At 52.5% G+C, this 19527-nt stretch overlaps 3 protein-coding genes across 3 annotated transcripts; 1 reads left to right on the forward strand and 2 right to left on the reverse strand.

The window, feature by feature from the left end:
* Nucleotides 1-2420: 2420 nt before the first annotated feature.
* Nucleotides 2421-5013, forward strand: CGCA056_v007201 (uncharacterized protein; the record flags this gene model as incomplete). Its single annotated transcript, XM_037322450.1, has 3 exons — nucleotides 2421-2558; nucleotides 2634-3224; nucleotides 3280-5013. 3 exons carry the CDS (start codon nucleotides 2421-2423, stop codon nucleotides 5011-5013), a joined length of 2463 nt encoding a protein of 820 aa, XP_037178931.1.
* Nucleotides 5014-5871: 858 nt separating this feature from the next.
* Nucleotides 5872-6733, reverse strand: CGCA056_v007202 (uncharacterized protein; the record flags this gene model as incomplete). Its single annotated transcript, XM_037322451.1, has 3 exons — nucleotides 5872-5971; nucleotides 6052-6133; nucleotides 6199-6733. 3 exons carry the CDS (start codon nucleotides 6731-6733, stop codon nucleotides 5872-5874), a joined length of 717 nt encoding a protein of 238 aa, XP_037178932.1.
* Nucleotides 6734-15751: 9018 nt separating this feature from the next.
* Nucleotides 15752-18025, reverse strand: CGCA056_v007203 (Vegetative incompatibility protein HET-E-1; the record flags this gene model as incomplete). Its single annotated transcript, XM_037322452.1, has 1 exon — nucleotides 15752-18025. One exon carries the CDS (start codon nucleotides 18023-18025, stop codon nucleotides 15752-15754), a length of 2274 nt encoding a protein of 757 aa, XP_037178933.1.
* Nucleotides 18026-19527: the final 1502 nt, after the last annotated feature.

A 19527-nucleotide genomic window follows, 5' to 3' on the forward strand; every position in this document is an offset into this window, starting at 1 on the left:
TGGTGGTCCAGACCCCTCTCAGTAGCGGCGGTCTAGGTCGCGCAAGCCTCCCGAAGCGAGCGAGAGCTGAATTACCCATGTTCTGGGAAGCGTGTCTCTGCCCCGGTCCGGCACTCGACGGCGGCCAAGGTTGATGGGATCCGTCTCCGGAGCTCCTTTGTGCCTCTCAGCTCGTCGAGCATGACTGTAGCCCGGCTGCAAGGGATGGCAGCACTCTGCACGGTGTGCGTCCCGCCGCGCAGGCAGAAGAAGCAAAGCACCAGAGTGCCTGCATTTTCTGTGCCGGTCCGTCGTTCCACTCACAACACAGTCCGTCTGGGCGTTGATTGTGCATTTCGCTCCAGAAGGTCGTGTCCATCGCAACATCGACCAGCCCAGCGTTTTGGCCTCCCGAACACTCGCAGGCCATAGCTTTGTCAAGATGTGCCGCCGACGAGGTGGCGACCAAAGAGGAAATCCGGCGAAGCGAAGTCGGGGATTTCTGGTCTCGAATCGTCTGATGTCGCGAGCACGGCAATGCAACTGTCCACTGGCTGGCCCTGACCAGCAGACAAGGTGTTCAGGTCGGCCGACGGCATAGAGCGAGGGATCGAAATGCGCACTCGCGGTTCCATTGCACTGGATTCCGGCCCTGGATCATCCTAGTACTATTTGACGAGGGTGCACAACAGCGGGAGCATGTCTCTCTACCTAGGGCGCTCCTTTGAGAGTCTGCAATGAGCCTGCAATGAGTGTCCGAGACTCTTCGGTTACTTTTCCGACAAAGAGGGCGGGCGAATCGGAGCACTATCAAAAAACAGCTTCCAGGAAATACCGTCTGGCAGTTGCCGTCGTGAGGATGCCTGGCGCCATTTGCTAATGACGTCGCTTGGCCCTCTGAGTTGTCAGTCAGCAGGCCTGTGAACCGAAGGCCTAGAATCAGGATGAGGCCTGAACAAGATGAAGACGGTCAACTTTGAGCTCTGCTGGCTGCATGCGATCAGGGCCGTTGGGATTTTGCTATGATTACACCACATCCTGCACCAATGACTGATGAATCAGCAGCATGATCCAATTCCGACATTACTACAAGAGATGGCAAATGGAACTCAAGCTCCCGGTGCTGGGCGCCAACTCTTAATGAGACACTGCTCCCATGGAGAGAGCTGCTCGCCGTGGTGGCCAATCAGGAGGCTCAGAGGTGCATGCAAGCTTACGCCGAAAGATGCATCGAGGACGGCGATCCCCCATGTCAACCCTCCGAAGGGTGGGTGAGGGGAGCCAACAGGGACGCTTTGCATCACCACCACAGACGGCCCCAGAAGGCAGGCCTACGGTGCAGAAGTGCTCTTGTCATCGAGGGAACTACAGGTGCCCCATCCTGTCGATCATTCCAACGTCGTCGTCTTGGACCGCGTCACAACAGCGTTTGTGGAGACGCAGAGAGTGTTTGAGACTTTCAGACATGTTCTGTCGCCGTTGAAGTTGCAAAGTTAGGACTGAAGTATTCGGAGAGGGTTTTGCTGCGAAGCTCTGCTCACAGACGGGGAACCTACTGCGGCGCAGCGAAGCTGACGCCTACTACTGCTGCATCATGTGCCAGGCACAGGCAGGTCGATTACACGCACGCACTCGCATAATCAGAGCTTGACAGCGCATCCAATACTGCTGTGGATGACAGGCACATCCGCATGGTCGCCTTCTCTCCCCATGCAGGCCAGGACAGGGCTGTGAGTGAGGGGTTCGTCCATCCTACCTAGTGGCGGCCCGGCCTAAGACATGGCGTGAAGCCATATCCTTGTTGTTCCCGCCGCGTCACTCGAAAACTGCTCGGACCGTGAGGACGTCTACTAGTCCCACCACGGCGCTGGTTCAGACCAGTCCCCGAAAGTCGGGTCAGTTTGTTCTGATCTGGGACAAGTGACATAAAGCCATCACGACGCCCGCCCGAAGACGTTTGGCAAGGTTTGCGGCGTTGGTTTTTCCCACCCAACCACAACTTCTTGCACACCTGGGTCTGCTGTTTTCGTTGAGGTTGTGGAATGCAGTGACGATCCAAAGTCATTGTTCCCTCATACGGGCGTACTGGTCACGCGCTAGTCGGCTCAGTTCCCCCATCCACCCCTCATCGACAAACGCAGATCTGCCAGGGGTACTGACGGAATTATTGGAGGTCTATCGGCGGTCCGGAACACACTCTGCAGTCATCGGCGCCTTCCAGTGCCATCAGCTCTTCAGCCATGAGGCTGTGGCCGCATCCAGCGGGCTTGCCATTTGGCTCGTGGAGGAAAGAGCCGTCCAAGGGGTCATCCAAAGCGGCACCCAAGGATCGTACATATCAGCGACACATTCCCACCCCGCTGTCTCAAGATGCCGCTTCCACCAAGACCGTTCGTCGTGAACCCCGTCCCCGTTTGTCGCTCCCCCCGCCAAGTCCCACGATGTCGACATCATCTCAAGCATGGAAGTCGAAGAAGCTTGGAGTGCCTATGATGGATGGAAGGGCAGCTCAGATTGCAAAGGTGAAGAGGTGGGATGGAGCTGCGAGGTCATGCAGTGACTGGGATAACCTGAGGAGGGTAAGTTTGCATTTCCGCGGCTGGTATCGTCAGCTGTGACTTTTGTTCTCTCAACTTGCTAACATCCGCGCTCAGGATCCGGAATTATGGTTCCGTGGTGGTAACTGTTTTGTGCATTTGTATGGCAAGGGACAGTCTAGAAGAGGACCAGCATTCAAGGTGCCGTTCGGTGCCTTGCTTTCGGCAAAATGTCATCCGTTCGTCAGGAAATTCATGTCCCGCGACATGCCTGAATCTCCAGGATCATTTCACGACCCGTACGAGGACCTTGACAGGTGGAACGCCCTGAATCCTCACGAGAGAATCGAGCTTTACATCCCGGCTCCCCCCATGGCCGACAAGGAACAGGCATTTGCTTACCATTTGGCAACGCGTAATTTCTTTGCGTGGATCTTCAGGCGGTCGGTTGTCGGAGAACATCTGGGAAGCGCCCTCATCGGACTCATGAACAGCATGGCAGAATTCAGGAGCAGCGGCGAAGACCACATGATGGATCTTCACTCTTATTTGGATGAGGAGGGCTACCTGGATTTAAAGGGCCATGCGCACCACGCTTTGGCAGTCTTGCATCTGGCGGAATTCTTCCAGGTGCGGGACATGTACATTGACGCCTTCAGCCATTGTGTTGGAATGAGCGAGGAGCTCTTCTGCAGCCCGGAATACCAGGTATGCGCGTTGGAATCCGTTGTATCTCAAGCGAAGTTTAACTAACATTCCGCAGCACATCAGCTCTATTTCCCGTACTCTCATTCGCCGAGCCCGCGCAGACATGAACAGCCGGCTGAGTCTGGCTGGTAGCATGTTGAAATCATTCCTCGAGGACGAACTCTCCGAAGCAAACCTCGGCCTGCCAGCCGGAGGCCGGGCACACCTGGACCGATTCCGTTCCTTCGTACTCTCATTCTACCAGACACGTCTCGGCTATTTCCCGCCGCTCTCACTCGATTCGCGAAGCACGATATTCGACCCGGAGATTTTCGAAATTCTACGAAAGGACTTCCGGGCAGTGTACGACTTGCTTGTGGACGAGAGCTTCACCTCAGACGATAGCAGTCCCCTGCTTGCCCAGGGCGGAATTTGCGCTGTGCAAAGCGTGCAATCGTTCGACGAGAGATGCGACTATCCTTCTCTCAAGCACCCTCTACCACTATTGCCCGAGATCGACGATGACAAGGCTTCGCGCCGCATGTCTCTCGCATGGCTGGCTAACACCGCCCGCGGAGACAAGCTCAAGCCCGACCATCGCCTCCTTGCACACGCCGCCTTGATCAAGGCGATGAACGTTCGCGACTCGGAACTGCTTGAGAACGACTTTGTTCGAGCCTATCGCAAGTTCGAGGAAGACTCTGTCATGCCACACACCAAAACCGACAAGGCAGAAAAGATCAACCCTGTCGACGCACGCAAGGTGCGATGGATCTTGATCTACGCCGTTTACCAGGTCCTTCGCAACTGCACATCGCCTCCCCTCGAGGTTCGCGACTCAGCCGACGCCGACTACCATCTGGCTGTCTCCACCGAACAACTGCCCCCTTGGAAGAATGGACGCGGCGGCCTAAAGCCGCTTCTCCAGACCCCGATGAACTTCATTCCTAATATGCAGCGTTCTCAGTCTGTCTCTCAATGGAGCTCAGAGAACCCGATCTCCCCTGCTCTGGTCTCACCGAGCATTGTCATCCAACCGGATATTGACTACACCGCCCAGTCACGCCGCGAAGAACTCCTCGCCCGGAGGCAAACCATGGGTGGCGCCCCGGCCGTACCGCCCAGATCACGCAGCCGCAGCTTGTCCCGCAACAGCCCCTTCCGGAGAACACTCAGTATTTTTCGCAAGCACGAAGACGAAGCTACACCAACCCCTCGGAAAGCATCCTACTGCGAGATCGTGGTTCACGGTTACGGTAACGGCACTAATGCCGTGACGAAGCTTACCAACCGCCCCATCGAGCCGCCCGAGCTGTCTCCCTGCACCGTGGCGCCTCGCTCATTCTCAACCTCTTCAGAGTCCAGCGCCATATCAGAGGCATCGGCCGGCGGCATCAGCTACGCTACTGTTGACTCAACGGCACCGCCGACCTCCCCCGACGCGCCGGATAAGGCCTGGCCCAACCAAGAGTCTCCAATGTTGAGCCCCATTCCCCTCCGTGGGCGCCGGCGTGTCAGGGACGTCCTCTCCTTTGTCGGGACCCCGCGCGCCAGCTCTTCGGAATGGTCCAATACCAGACGCCACAGCGTCATTGGGGCAGGCAGTTACGCCCACGACTATGAGGAGCTTATCAAGGAGCAGGAGGCAGAGTTCCACCGCCACGAGCTGGAGCCCCTACCGCTGCAGATTCGCAAGACATCGGCACCGCTGAGCCTCGAGGCTATGGTTGAGGATGCTGATGTCAAGCCCGAATGGGAGCAGTACAAAGATCTTGGCGGGCTTACCAGCCTGTCGCCGCTGAAAATCTAATGCGGGACTTACTCAGTCAATTTTTCTCTTTTCAAATTTAGATTTCTATTATGTCGGGAATGCTGGGAACGAACACAGCGTTCGATTTTCTTTGTACGTATTATCATGGACTTGATGAGAGATACCCATCGCACCCTCCTTCAAACGGTGTTCTATGTACCATTATCATCTCTAGGCGTTTAGTCGAGATCGGCTTCACCTGCATCATGTCGCGCGACATGTCATGTATTACTAGAAGGGGTGGAAATCACACAGAAAATGATTCTCTCTGCCAATGCTTGATTGCCGCCATCACTTGTGATGTTAACCGACCTGTCGCGTCGCGACCAGATTCCCGCCCTCCACATGTTTAGTGATTCTGTCAAATCAGTGTCCAGACTATGACGGCCATATTCCCATTTGCTAGGATGTCTAGTGCTGACTACAAACCTGATGCCGTTCATCCACACTCCCTGAAGCTGCATGATTACAGCCTGACTTGGTGGATGGAGCGCGACCACGTTACCCAGCCCGACGCCCAACTGCACCGATAAGAAGCCAAACAAACAACCTTAACACACATGCAAGCCCATATCCCATTTCGCCATATGTACCGTATCAAACCGTCAATACCCCAGCCTCATTTAGCCATTTCTTTATCCTGTTCTTAGCTCCCGTCGCCGAAACCTGGTAGCCGGGACTGCATTCCTTCTTTGTCCGTCACCCCCGTTATTGTTCCCGCCCGCCTCCTTTTCCGATTGTTTCGACTGCTTCTCAGCCTCCTCCCTATTGTTCGACCGTCGAGTCGTACTCGTATGATGATTTACATGGCGCTTCATTCGGTGCTTGGCACGTGGTAGTCGTGTGCGCTGCGAAACTCTATTCCGTCTTGGTTATCTTCGAGGCGAGGGCCAGTCCGTCGACGATCTCGCCGCCGAGGGAGACGATCATGTATCCCGACCCGAGGAGCCATGCGCCGCTGTCGCGGATGTGTTAGTGTATCTTCCTCTTTGCCATGCAATGGAGGCTGGGTGACGCCGCCTGGAGGGGTTCACTCACTTGGGGATGATCCAGAGGAAAAGGAGGTCCATGGGCGGGTTGTGGCCGATGTTATCGAAGCCGGAGAAGTACTCGTTCGCCCCTACCCTGTCGTTAGCACTCACCATTCCCACTCGCCTTACATTTCTTCTAGAAAACATCACTCACAGTACAGCACAGTCTTGCTCAGCGTCATCACCGCCGCGCTGAAACCGACAACAACCCCCAGCGCGCCCGCCCTCCCGCCGACGACCTTCTTGATCCCCGCGGGGCCCTGCACCGCCCGCCCGCGCGCGAAGTAGATCCACACGTAGACGAGGTACATGACGCTCTCGACGAGGTTGAGCGTGCCCTGCGCGGACGTGAAGCCGTTGCGCGCGTTGAAGGCCTTCCAGCCGTAGATGTGGTCGACGGTGCCGTAGAGCGCGTACGGCACGTACAGCGGCCAGTGGAGGTGGCCGCCGGGCATCGTCCACGGCCGCAGCAGCACGTAACCCGTGTCCCAGGCGACCAGCGGCAGCGAGACGAGCAGCCAGAAGAGGGTTATGGGCGTCGGGGCGTGGCACCAGCCGGCGGCGGTGGAGGTGTTGTCTTTGGGCGGGAGGGCGGCGGCGGCGCGCGTTGTTGGTCGGGATGGAGGGGGAGGGGAAGGGGTGGTTGGGCCCTGGGAGAGGGCGCGGGAGGCGGAGCGGGTTGAGACCATTGTTGCTGCTTTTCGGGTGTCAGGTGCACTGGGAATAGCTTCGTTGTACGAGAGAAGGAAGGGTGTCTTCGCGATGTTTACGGAAGACGCGGTATGGCAAGTAGGGTGTTGTAGTTAGAGGGTCAAGCTTCGGAGGGACCAATTACCCCGTCGGCAGATTAGAGTAACGGTAGTCGAACACCCGGACACCAAACATACGCAGACGCATGGGCTAATGGTTAAACTGTGATCCGTGTGTCCCGCGTCTCCCGTCGTGCCGGGTTCTGGTGCAATGGTTCTCCCGGGGTCCAGTGTTTGCCCCCCTTCTGGGGATCTGAACCCTTGGGCCCCTCTCTCGTCCCGCCTCGGCGCGGACTTTATGTGAGGTGCCGAAACACTAACGGTTCCTTGGTGTTTGGAGGGGCTGTCGGGGATAAGACGGGATATTTCCTGCACGCTCTAGGGGAGTTTTAGCTGTCTTATTTAATTCTTCAGAGTGCGGGGGAGGGGCCGACCGTTGAGGACCAGTAGGTGAGAGATACTCTTTGCAGTTGTGCCGCCAACATCAAAGGTAATTAAAACACGGTCTTACGACTTCATTGAGTTAAATTTCTGGGTATTTTACGGTATTGTACGATGCATTCGGTCCGGCAGATGTCCATGCGTCGATGAGATCTCTCTTCCATCAACTCCTGAACGCCATTTTTCCAACCGAAAGACTTTTAGAAGAGGGCGTAACTCCATTTCATGCACCTGATTCATCCTGTCCATCCAATGCTACCCTGTCTTAAACGCCTATGCAAGAAGCCGAGAGAGAACACGGCGAAGAAAACGATGACCACAAGATTATAAAAACAAAAATGGGGATATCAACAAAACGAGTCGGTTACGATCTTGGATGACTCTGGGTATATGCAAACAGCGAAAAAGGGAAAAAAGACTCTCCGTTACTCTTCGTCATCGGATACTTCTTCATCGTCGTCATCATTATCGCTGTCTTCTTCGTCATCTTCATCTTCTACCGGGTCAATCTTCATGTAAGACTCTTCAACATCATGCAATGAAATCAAGTCCTCAACATCATCTAGGAAATCATGCATCTGACCAGTGATGAAGGGAAGATCTGTCGGCGCTGGTGTTGGCGGGGGCTGTGTTGCATAGCCGTTGGGCTGAGCAGGCGACATGGCGTGGTTGTTTAGAAGTGCTGGATTGATGAAGGGCAACATATCGTCGCGCATCATAACTTGCTGAGGCATCATTGCAGACGAGCTGCCTGCGTTTGCCGCCGTTGGATATGCTGAGCCATGGGCTCCTGCCGACTGTCTGGTTGTGCTATTGAAGCCACTGGCTTGAGGGGCCGCTGGTATGTCCAGCATCGACAAAAAGTCGTCGTTGAATTGTTGCTGTTGATTGCTACCAGTTGCCTGACCGTCCCACTGGGGCCACTGTCGTTGTTGTGAGGCACCACTATTGAAGTTCGTTGGGTGGTTATTAGAATTAGAATGCGTTCTCTGGGAAAGGTTCAATGTGGAAGATGCTGAAGTAGACGGATAGCGTTGCATGCGCGTCCCTTGGGTTGGGAATTGTGTCGTTTGTTGCCTTTGCCGCTGCGGGAGATGATGAGGAAGAGCTTGGCCCGACGCGCTCACCCCGTGGCGAGAATGATCATGCTGCGGAGCATTCTGCTGGTGATGGCCAGCCGATAGTCGAAAAGTGCGCTGCCACAAATTATCACGTTGTCGCTGATGCAATTGTCGGCGCTGCTGGTCCACGGTATTGATAGCTTGCTGAAACCGTAGGTTCGTTGGCGGAAAGCCGTCGGCGTTCACAGCCCTTGCGTGCAGCTCGGCTTCATGTTGCTGTCGCTGCAGCTGCACTAGTTGCTGTCGCTGCCTTTGAAGTGACTGTTGCTCCCGTTGCTGCTGTTGCTCGTGCTGTCGCTCACGTTGCTGCTGTTGAGCTCGCTGCTGTTGATTGAGGTAGAGTTGGCGCCGTCTTTGCATCTCCAGAGCTTCTTGATTCATCGGGATATCCTGGAAATTAATGACTTCATTTTGGCCCTGTTGTGGTGGAAAGCACTCCGCCTGCTGCCCATAAATTTGCGCTGTAAACATAGACTGGGAATTGCTTCCAATAGTAGCACTAGTTTCGTCGTGGCGTTGATGAGATATGGGGTTCGCCGACCATGGATGAGGTTGCGGCGGTGCACCCTGGGAATGGCCTCCAACATTGGATCCATGCTGCTGACTGGTCCCTCCCGCGGGCAGCTGGTTGACCGCAGTGTCAGAAGAGTTGGAGTTCGTCGACGGTGACCTCAACGCAAAAGCTCTGGAATAGGCCTCCATGGCTGACTGTATCTGCACCTCGTTCAGTCCGCTTATTTCCAACTCTCGCCTGAACGGAGCGCTTCTATCGTTACCGATGGCGGCCATGGCGTCCATTCTCAGATCTGCAGATTCTAGGAAGGGCGTCGGTGGTCGAGGAACATTAGGGTAGATGATATCCCACATGGCGAACCAGTCACCGCCCGCTACGCTGTCGATCTGGCCTCTAACATCTTCCGAAATATACCTGTCCCAGTCTTCAGGCTCGGAACACGACCCGCAAACTCTGTTGACAATATGCTCATCGCACTCCGTCTTTTTCGAGAAACACTCGTAGCACGTTGGGCAGTGAGTAGGCCGCTTGTGGTGCCTCAGCAAATGCCTCTTGACATGCCGTGACTCTGTCAATGAGTGGAAAAGACACCCCATGTGTCTGATAGGATCGTACTTGTACAATGGGCAAGCCCAGGGCAACTCATGAGGGTTTGGGATCTTGTTCCTGGCCTGTCTTCTGACAGGCTTCGTGCCGTCCCGCTCTTCAGACGAATCGCCGGGTGGCTTTGCCGGTCCGCCGCCGGGTTGCTGCCTCGGCTTCTTGCCGTTGTCGGAGCCTTTTCTCGATGGGTTGCTCGGCGGCGGTCTGTTCTTCTGACCGGTGTGTTCTCGAATAGGAATGGAGTTAGAGCCAGAGGATGCTCTGAAGCGTCTCAATGCTGCGCACAATGCCTGAAGGCGGACTGGATCCAACCATGGCAGAGTTGCCACAGGGGAGACTGCGCCGACATGTAGAACGCTGTGGGCGGTGCGCCAGGAGGTGTCCACCCATTCAATCGATATCTCGCCGATCCATCTACCGGGGCGGCCGTTGTTGTAAGTTTCCAGTACCACCGCCAACCACTGGGGTGGCTGAAGTCTCGTCGATTTGACCTCAAGAAGAACGACAACAGTGGTGTGGACAATGGAAAGCTTGGTCTGTTGGACAACCAAAAAGTAGTGGTTTCTGTTATACAGCCACACTAGAAGTGTGTCATAGAGCTGGCAAATAGTGTTGGTGCTCGTCACAAAGTCCAAAAACTGGGCAAAGTCCAATGAACTTGATTCAATGTCCGCCTTGTTGATGTCGCTCTTCAGAAGATGTTTCACAGCGCTGCAACCTTGTAGCGCAGCCGGTATCGCGGGGAAGAATTCGTGATCAGGGGTTGTCGTTAAGCTGGTTGTAGGACCTTCGGGACTGGATGCGCTGTCACCATGCTCGCCTTCTTCCTGGTCGAAGCCCCCATTGTCTCCCGCCGCCATCTTGGCTACGCTTTCTGAGTAGCTATTCTCGTTCAAAGTGTCCAACATCCGCAGGCCAGGGCATCGCGACCGGTCCAACACCCGCCTGGCCTTCGGCTCAAAGTCCATGAATCCCATATCGATTGGTAGAGGTTGTTCTGTTGTCGGGAGCGGATGGGGGCTGCTGTAGGCGGTATCCATCGCTGTCAGCTAGTGGATTCGTGTACTTGGTGCCCGCTGCTGTCTGCCAACCAAGACCGCTTGCAGCTTTGAGGCGAGGTCGATGAGGAATATCCGTGTTCAACGAGAGGTAAAGAGTTGAGCATGAGAAAGCATCAATGAGGTGCCTGAACTACAAGGGGTGGGCAGCTTTTGTGATCCATTGACCTGCTTTGCTGGCGAGGCGAACAGGCGGGAGTGGGCTTGCATGTCATTACAACCGAACGACATTCTGATTATTGCGACTGAAGTTCGCGCACCACCATCTGGTCCTTTTTGCCTCCCACTCCCACTAACGTAGACTGAGTAGTTGCCTTATCCATGTAGGTAACGAACACATTTTCCACTTTCTCTTACAACCAGCGAGTAGTAGGGTCTACAGGATGATACTCGGTGGTAAGGCCCCGGTCGATTGGCTGTTGGGCTTTTACGCTTCGCCTCCGTAGGCTTTCTGGACACTGCAATAATGATGGACAGGGCACATCGCTTACACCACATGAGATGCCACGAGAGGGGATCGACCATGGTCTGAGCCATCTCACGAGGGGCAGAAAGTGGCATTTTGAACTTTTCTGTAGCAACTGTTCGTGAAGACAGGTGCTTGAATTACATCATTTGCAGATTCGAATCGAGTCTATCACATACGTTCACTGCAGCAAGCAAACGCCCGCGTGCTATGTAAGAACAGCTGGTAGATGCGGCGGTTGAGAGGTATTCCACGCCAGCAAAATCGTCGCCCATCTTCTTTTATTGGCCTCACTCGGCTCAGATACTCCGTGGGCAGCATGCCAAGCAAAGTAACAGGCAGCGATAGCAATATGCAGGTTGCCTTGCATTCCCAAGCAAGTCTCACAGGCCCTGGGCGCCCCGCCGTTGAATCATTGGATGTGGTGAGTTGCGAAGTCGTCATTGGCCGCGCAGGTGCGCGGGAACTTCACAACTGTCGTATCCCACAAATGTGCGTTCCGAACGGCGCGCGTTGAGCCCGCGCAATTGCGCGCCCCCGAAAGCTCAACATCCTAACAACAGATTCTAACAACACACCCGAAGTGCCTCCATGGAATAACTCGACCTGCCCATGTAGCGCTCATGTGGTTCTCTATCCGCGCAACAGCATTGGGAGTTTGGGGATTTTTGGCATCATCTTCCCTTCCAAAGATGTGAGTAGCGCGCAAACTCGCGACTCTGTCAGTAGACATTTGCGCAGGAAATGGTGAAAAGATTGAACCTCAAGATGATATCCAGGGGGAGCTGATGCTCTTATAATTGCGCTGGCTTCTTCATAGATCATGACTGTATAACCGTAGAACCATCATTTCTAAATAACCAAACGACGTTAAACTTCATCCAAAGAAACCAACACTCTGAAAGCCCGAGACCAACACGAACATACACACACCCTCAGCATGCCATCTCATTCATCTTCCGCTCGCACAGGCGGCGCCTCGTGAGTAACAACAGCCCCATGATGCATGCCTGCCATGTTTCCAACACCCCTGTAGATCAGGCTCCGATAAGAAAGCTACGAGGACAGAGCGCTACAATAACTGGAGCGCCCAACCGCCCTCGATCCAAGAAATCTTGATGAACAAGTCGAAGAAGAAGAGCAGAAAGGATTCCATGGGAAAAACCATCGAAGACTTTGACAAGAGTTGGAAACGAGCGACGGGGAAATAGACCGGCCACATCTTCCACGTCGTCCGTGGTTCACTGTACATACTCACTTTCGGCTGTATTTCTGGCGCTTGAACCCCCGCACGAGCAGTGTTGGTAGCGGTCACGATTTAGCAAACCAGCTGGACTGGATATCATAATGCATAATAATGAGACGTATGACCAAACAATGTGCAGTAATTTCAATCTCTTGCAATTAGTCACGTCATGAAACAGGGCCATGGACATCTTTGACGGAGTGTGTATTTGTTTGTGGGTGACCCGGATGCCTACAACAAGGTACCTACACCCCCCTCAAACAGCTAGCGGTTGATTGTGGCGGTGTAGTGTAAGTTGGCAGCACCGACTGATCCGCAGTGTGGGTGAGCCCTCACACCCCTTCTTTCTTCTCTGCAGAACCTCCCATTTTCCACGACAAATTTCTCAGCCTGATTACTCCAAGATCTCTACTATCAAGCGTTGAGCTAGAGATAGTTATCGCTCAACACATCGTATGGGCGCTCGTGACATGAGGTTTAGGTGGCATATTGAAGCCCACGATCAGATCCAAGAAAGGGATGTTGGGAATCACAGAGCTCGCTGTCTTAGGACCATCGAAATTCATACCCAAACGACGCTCTCTACGACGGTCTCACGAGACCCAGGTCAGACAAATATCTCAGGTGACCAACCGTTTTATCATGGCGTCAAGAGGATGGATAAACCGAGTCTTTTCTCCACCGTTGCTTCAGGTGGCTCCCAAAGCACGGGACGACAGCGAGGACCAGACATTGCGTAGGACTTCAACAGCATTCTACAAGGATATTTACTGATGAAACAAAGACGAGGTACATCGTCGTCTCTCGGATACGATTCTTTCTGGAACGGTTGTCCCAGAGACACCGCCTAAGCAGCCATTCGCCCTACAGTGTCTTCCAGAACAGTATTTGGAGAAGCCCAGCAACAGCGATGTCTACATGGCAGAAGGAATAGGCCGGCTTCAACTAGATACCTTGGATGAGAAGTCCTCGGAGCTTCAAGAGCAAGAGCTATGTAAGTTCGAATTTCTCAATTCTCTGTTCGTTTTCCAAGTAAATGCATGGCTTTCTGAAGGATATCAAACAATAGCTAATTAACTACAAAAGCCGTGGAAAGTAACGAAAACACCACAAGTGATACCGTCGTAATCACAGGAGACGACCAGATCATGCCCGATGCGACCGATTCGACGGCCGTATTTCAGAATCGATCTGGACGCCGTCAGCCCAGAACAACCCAAGTTAGTTCGAGAGGCCATGCTGCTTCCACGAGCGATCAACGGCAGCCCTTGAGGTCCAATACAGAACCGTCGGGGTTTACATACCAAGCTGAGAAGCGACCACCAAAGCGCCGAAGCACCGAGCCGAATGGAGATGACCCGGACCACACGCGTAAAAAGAATAAAACGTCTTCAAACGATGCCCCGTCGCGGTTTGCTTGCCCTTACTTCAAACATGATAGGGTCAAGCACCTTGACTGTCTACACTTTCAACTAAGCAGAGTCAAAGACGTGAAGCAACATATCTTCCGGAAACACCAGTTCCATTGCCCAAGGTGCTTCGAAATATTCCCAGACAACATGAAATGCGAGAAGCATATCAGCAGCAGATTATGTCAACTCGGCGAGCACTCAGAGGAGATCGCAATTAGAGATAGTATATCAGAAGATCAGAAGAAGGAATTGTCATCGAGAGCAAATAGCGGAAGGGATGAAACTAAACAATGGTTCGCAGTATGGGATGTTCTTTTCAAGAAAGAAGAGCGTCCAGACTCTCCACTTCTTGGCAGCGAAGTTGCCGAGATGATCGAAGTTGTTCGTGAACTTTGGGCAAAGAATGGCGCTGGTATTCTTTCGCGACGCAATGCCAGTTCGGCTATTGATTTCGGAATTGGAGCCATGACAGCTCCGTTGCCTCCGATTTGCACCACGACATCCAACAATATGCCCCCGGCGAACATTGATGCAACCTCTGTTACACATGCAAGTCAGATCATGGACTCACTTCTCACCGAGCTTGCACACGTCAGTGCCCCCAGCCAAAGCACCTCGGCCAACGCGAACTGTCTACACAACGACGAGTCCAGCTGCCTCGGTCATAACTCTCGGGCAGACGCTGTAATTACCGTCGATACGATTCAAGAAGATGACGCGGACATATTCGCGGAGCCGCCATGGAATTTATTCCCGCAAGATCCCATGGTAACGGATGTTGAGGGTACTTGCCCGATAATGACGCCTTCCGCAGATATCTGGCCTATCCAGACACAAGGATTCGAAGACCACGATCTAGCACACACTTATTTCGAACCTACGGAACAGATTGCAATTGATCCCTCATTGACAATAGGAGATCTGCCACCAATCTTCTCGGAAGATTATCATGTTGTCACTCAGGTCGATCTGAGTTTCGCAGATGCAACCCAGTATGGACATAGTTGAAGAATCTCAGCTCGATGCACAGTGGAAGATGATGCGTTGGCTGCTTGTGATCAACTTGATACTCGCTAGTCAGGGATCTGAGCTCTGGGTATTGGTCTCACTTAACATGTCGGTGCACGAGTGGACAACTGACAATTCGCGATTCATTGAGAATAATAAGCCGCAAGAACTGTCACTCACATACCGAAACGGCACGTTATTTGGATTGAGGAGGGATCGTAGCACTGAATCACAATTTACAGCAAAATCTGGCTACATTAGCTTAAATCACTATCTGGACGTTGATAGAAGGTTGTGATGGAACACATCGTCGGCCCGTACGGGGACACGCAAAACACCCCCGAAAAACATTTCGCACATGTAAATAACGTTAACCATGGAGAGGAAAGCTGAAATTGTCTTACCGCAAGTCTTTTTTCTTTCGACTTATTTTTCTTTTCTTTCTGTACTTCAACTCTCAACTGTTTGGTTTTTGGGCCCTTTCATGTTAGTAATGTGGTTCATGTTTAGAGAATCCGGAGGCTCTCAGCGAGACGACGTCGCCGATAACATTCTTTTAATCACACATAGAGCCGCCTATTAAGGCCATGGCACACGAAAGTTTTCAATATGAAACTGGCATAAAGCTCACGCCTCTGTTTCCAATTGGAAGAAATAGCGAAGTTTGATCGTTAGACATTGGCTCGATGGCCGAGGCACAGGCATTTGGACTAGGTACTAAGGTATAGATGTGTTAATTATGCCTTGAAGCATTGGATGATCTATCCATAGCTCCATAAACCCTCTGAGATGTAAAGGTGTATTGCGGCTTCTTGCTGTTCTAAAGAGAGTTGATGACGAGGAAAGGAAGTTACTGTGCTCAATACGTTCCGGCTACACTCTTGATTCCGCCACCTTGATGGAGTTCGAATTTGAAGTAGGCCATTTTTAAACCGACAAACATTGCTGACCCAACAAATGGAAAAACAAGGACAAATAACGATTCCAGAGAACATTTTACCACAAGCTGACGCCAATGACGACAACTGTCTCCTCCATAACGCGGAGAAGAAGTGAGTGGTTGGACTTGAACGTATGTGAGTAAACCTCTCATAAATCCTGGACCAAAGCTGTAATGGCTTCAGAAAGGACCCTAGAAGATAGTAGTTGAGCATCTTGCCACTCTGACGTGGCTTCCGTCGACATGCTTTGAGAAAGGGCCTTCTCAAGTACAGCCTGACCATGTCTATGCCAGAAGGCCCTGAACTTTGAAACTTTCAGCCCCGGGCCCCTTCGAAGATGTGAAGCTGGGGTTTCCAAATGCGGAAACAGAATTCGCCACGTCTGGTGCCATTGTGACTCTTCTGTAGGGATGTACCGAGTGTTGGCGATGGACTTCCTGTGATCTTCGGAAATGCCGTCAAAAGGGAATTCGTCAAGAAATTCGCAGGTTCGACCGATAATATGTTGGTTGCGAGCAGATGCAAGACCGAATGCATTCTTGCATGTTGGGCAGTAGAAAGGCAGACGGTGGTCTTGTAGAATATGCCGCCTCACATCATCCATACTTCTGAGCTCATGATGTTTGAGGCAATTGACATATCTATCGGGGTTCTTTGCGAAGAACGGGCAAGCAAATTCCTGGAGAGCCGCCCGGGAATGAATCCCTATCGATGGGCGGCCTTGCTCATTCGATCGTTTGATGCGTCTCAGTCGCTTCTCAATGACGTGATTCTCGGTCTCCAGGAAGATTGAAAACCTGCGCAACATGACTTGAGCAAGTCGTGCCTCGAGGAAGTCTCCAGGTATCCGAATGTTGTCGAGCATTTCTTTCTTGGGAACTCCACTGCCGAACTTGTCGAAGAAGTCACATTGATGGACATCAAGTCGTGCTTCCACCTGAGCAGGGGAATTCGCTACTGTCGTTGGCTGGGAGTCGACAGACGCCACGGATACTGATGAATTCCAGTCATCACCATGCTGTGTTTGTTTCGATGCCTCCAAAGAACCGTAGTCGTCATCAGAGAAACTGCCATCGTCGTATTCATAAACTTTACTGACTTCCACCCAGGTAGGCTCTTCTGCGGCATTGATTCTTGGGCTAGGCGGAATTGCGGTTGAGGCTGAAATGCAGGTAGACTCCGCCTCAGACTTAGATGTCGGCGATCTGTTGACAGTAAGAAGCGACGTATCTTGAGGAGACGATACCACATGGAATTGCTCTTCCGTCGAATAGGAATCTGGGTCGAAAAGGGTATCCGTGCTTTTGGTGGCTTCGAACCGGCTCCCGGAGATAATCATTCTCATCGTTGTTGATTTTCCTTCCGTAGGTAGCCCTGGAAGTGTGTTGGGCATAATGCGTTCATAAATGTCATCGGCTTTCTTTCGAAGGAGAATCCCGCGATGCTCACCAGTGTCATCGTCATGGAGCTGTAGACCGAGATCAAGGAAAACGGATTCGCCGTGTTTGGTAACCTGGCCCTCAACGAGCACACCGTTGCTAGTCAACGCTGCAAAACCACGGAAGACGCTAGGAACACGAGCTGCAGGTGACTCGCTGAAGTTATCAAACTCTACAGGAGATTCGGCGAAGATCCCTCGACTGCTCTCATTGCCGTGGCTGGTCCAGGCAAACAGTGATGCGTCGTTGGAATATTTGAGAATTTCCTCCTGAAGACGAAGGAAGGAACGGCGTGCCCCTTCTCCATACCCAGCGGGCATGCGAACATCGAAGACTCCTAATAGGGAATATGCGACATCCTCAGATCTGGTCCCCTTACGACGGGATGCCCATGTCATCCTGTGCCCGACGGCTGTCTCGCACAAGCCCCGCTGTTGAGTTAGGATGTCCTGGTCGATGCCAGTGGTCACGGAGATCAACGCCGGCAACGGTGCCGTCGCCCGCTCACCTCTGAGATGCCACTGAGCATCGTAAAATTGGACTCTGACCGGTAGAAGAAGCTCCTGAAGTGTCCAAGCCCGATTCCAGAATTGGCAGTGAGCCCAGGTATCCTTCCAAGGCAGGGATGGCCCGCACGGGAGGTCGGCCAGGAACGTGATGCAAACGCCAGCTCTCCTCAAGTACCCGGGTAGTGAATTGATGTTCTCCGAGACGTCAGCGCTAGAAGCTTTGTCAATGCAGGCGGCATCGATCCAGACGTATTCATAATTCTGAGTCCGCGCAATGTGGCAAAACCTTTCAATGATGACGTGGATCGCGGATTTGGCGGTCCTGATAAGAGCGTTGGTGTTGTCGTTGTTGTCGTACTTGGTCCACTCGTCATCGGCTGGCGATGACCACGTATGAGAAAGAATGGCGTAAGGCACAGGTGGAGGGAAGTTGAAGATATGCAATTGACCAGTATCGATATGAAGAAGCTTCATTCTCAGTATTTCTGTTATGACGAAGCCAAAGAAAATGGAATAATATCCACGTTAACGAGGGTGGTAGGGCACTTACGTGATGGGATACGCGGCAAGAAACATGGGTTTTTGTATGTTAAATACACGAATGCATTTGAGCTCTGTCCAATGAGAAGGCGAGCACACATGTGGCGGGAACGTGCAGATTGTGTCGGCTGGACAAGGAATGATCTGACGCCACGGTGATAGGGCAGATCGTCCTAGCGTATGCCCTTGTCTCTAATAGCGGCCTTGCGCAGGATTTATCATGAGACGGCATCACCAGTCGCCGATGCAAGGCAGTGGGATGCTTCTTCGTCAGTTTTGCGCAAGCTTTGGTCGCAATTGACTCACGATTGCTGCAAAAAGTCCGGAGAGCCCGTTCGCAGCCTGCTGAAGAAGGTGAGTCGGGGGTCAGCGGCCCCTGAAAAGGAAGAGGCGGGCTCACACCGAGTTGCCGATGACAAACAGAGTGAGGCGAAGCTACCGCTGACATGGCCGAATTGGAGGCAGCATTTCTGCCTAAAACCCTTTCTCAACATACTCAGGTAAAAGTCAGGAGCCATGGCCAGAATAATCCGGATAGCCTTTATTGACTACAATCTAGAACCATTGTGCCATGGTTCACAACGTGAACAACTGCATCAGCTTTGTTCATGGGTGATAAAACCTCTCGAAGAAGATCAAGTCTTCAACTGATTTCATTTTCAAATGCAAATCGTCTTCCCATATGTTTTCCTATAGCAAAGGTACACGAAACATGCGTATTGGTTATATTGTGAAGGCTTTATATGTGCTGTCTGTCATCTAATGTGGCTGTCATCTAATGTAGCTCTTGTGGCCTTCACAAGTACCATCCCAAGGAGGTTTGCTTTTATCCACAATCCTATTTACAGTCAACGTTCGTTTGGAAAAGAACGGTTGTATGAAAACAAGAGTCAGTGAAAACTGCTAATGAGTGAAAGAGTTTCCGGTGAGTACACAGGAAGAGGGTGCACATATCGCAAGGCAATGTCATCCAAGTATCGCTGCTCAGCATTGGAAAACTTGACGTGCCGAAAGATCCCAGATAAGACATTTGTATTTCCGTTGCAACAGACGAAACATCGGGAAAACTTTCACGATCATCGTCCCAAGACAAAACATATGTCATCTCTGAGACTGAACTTTTGGCTCGAGTTCGATTAAATTTCTAGGATGATGCACCTGGCAGAGGTCAATTTGACAGCCATAAATGTAATGGCGCCGTTAATGCAGCAGGAGCTTTATCCAAATCGTTCCCTGGTTGGCAGAGAGATGGTGACCGACAATCTCAGTTCATTGGATATGGTTGAGGTAGTGTGGTGTTACTTATGCATGCATGACGGTCTGGTCAGCCAGCACAACTGCGCCGAAGGCTGCCAAGGTCGCTTAGTGTATTGGGTGTCATGTACACGTTCCCAACTCCGACGCGCAAATGCGCGCAATCCAAGTTTTGACGGACT

Source organism: Colletotrichum aenigma (genome assembly GCF_013390185.1).
Source record: "Colletotrichum aenigma strain Cg56 chromosome Unknown KSG_Cg56_contig04, whole genome shotgun sequence".
NCBI lineage: Eukaryota > Fungi > Ascomycota > Sordariomycetes > Glomerellales > Glomerellaceae > Colletotrichum > Colletotrichum aenigma.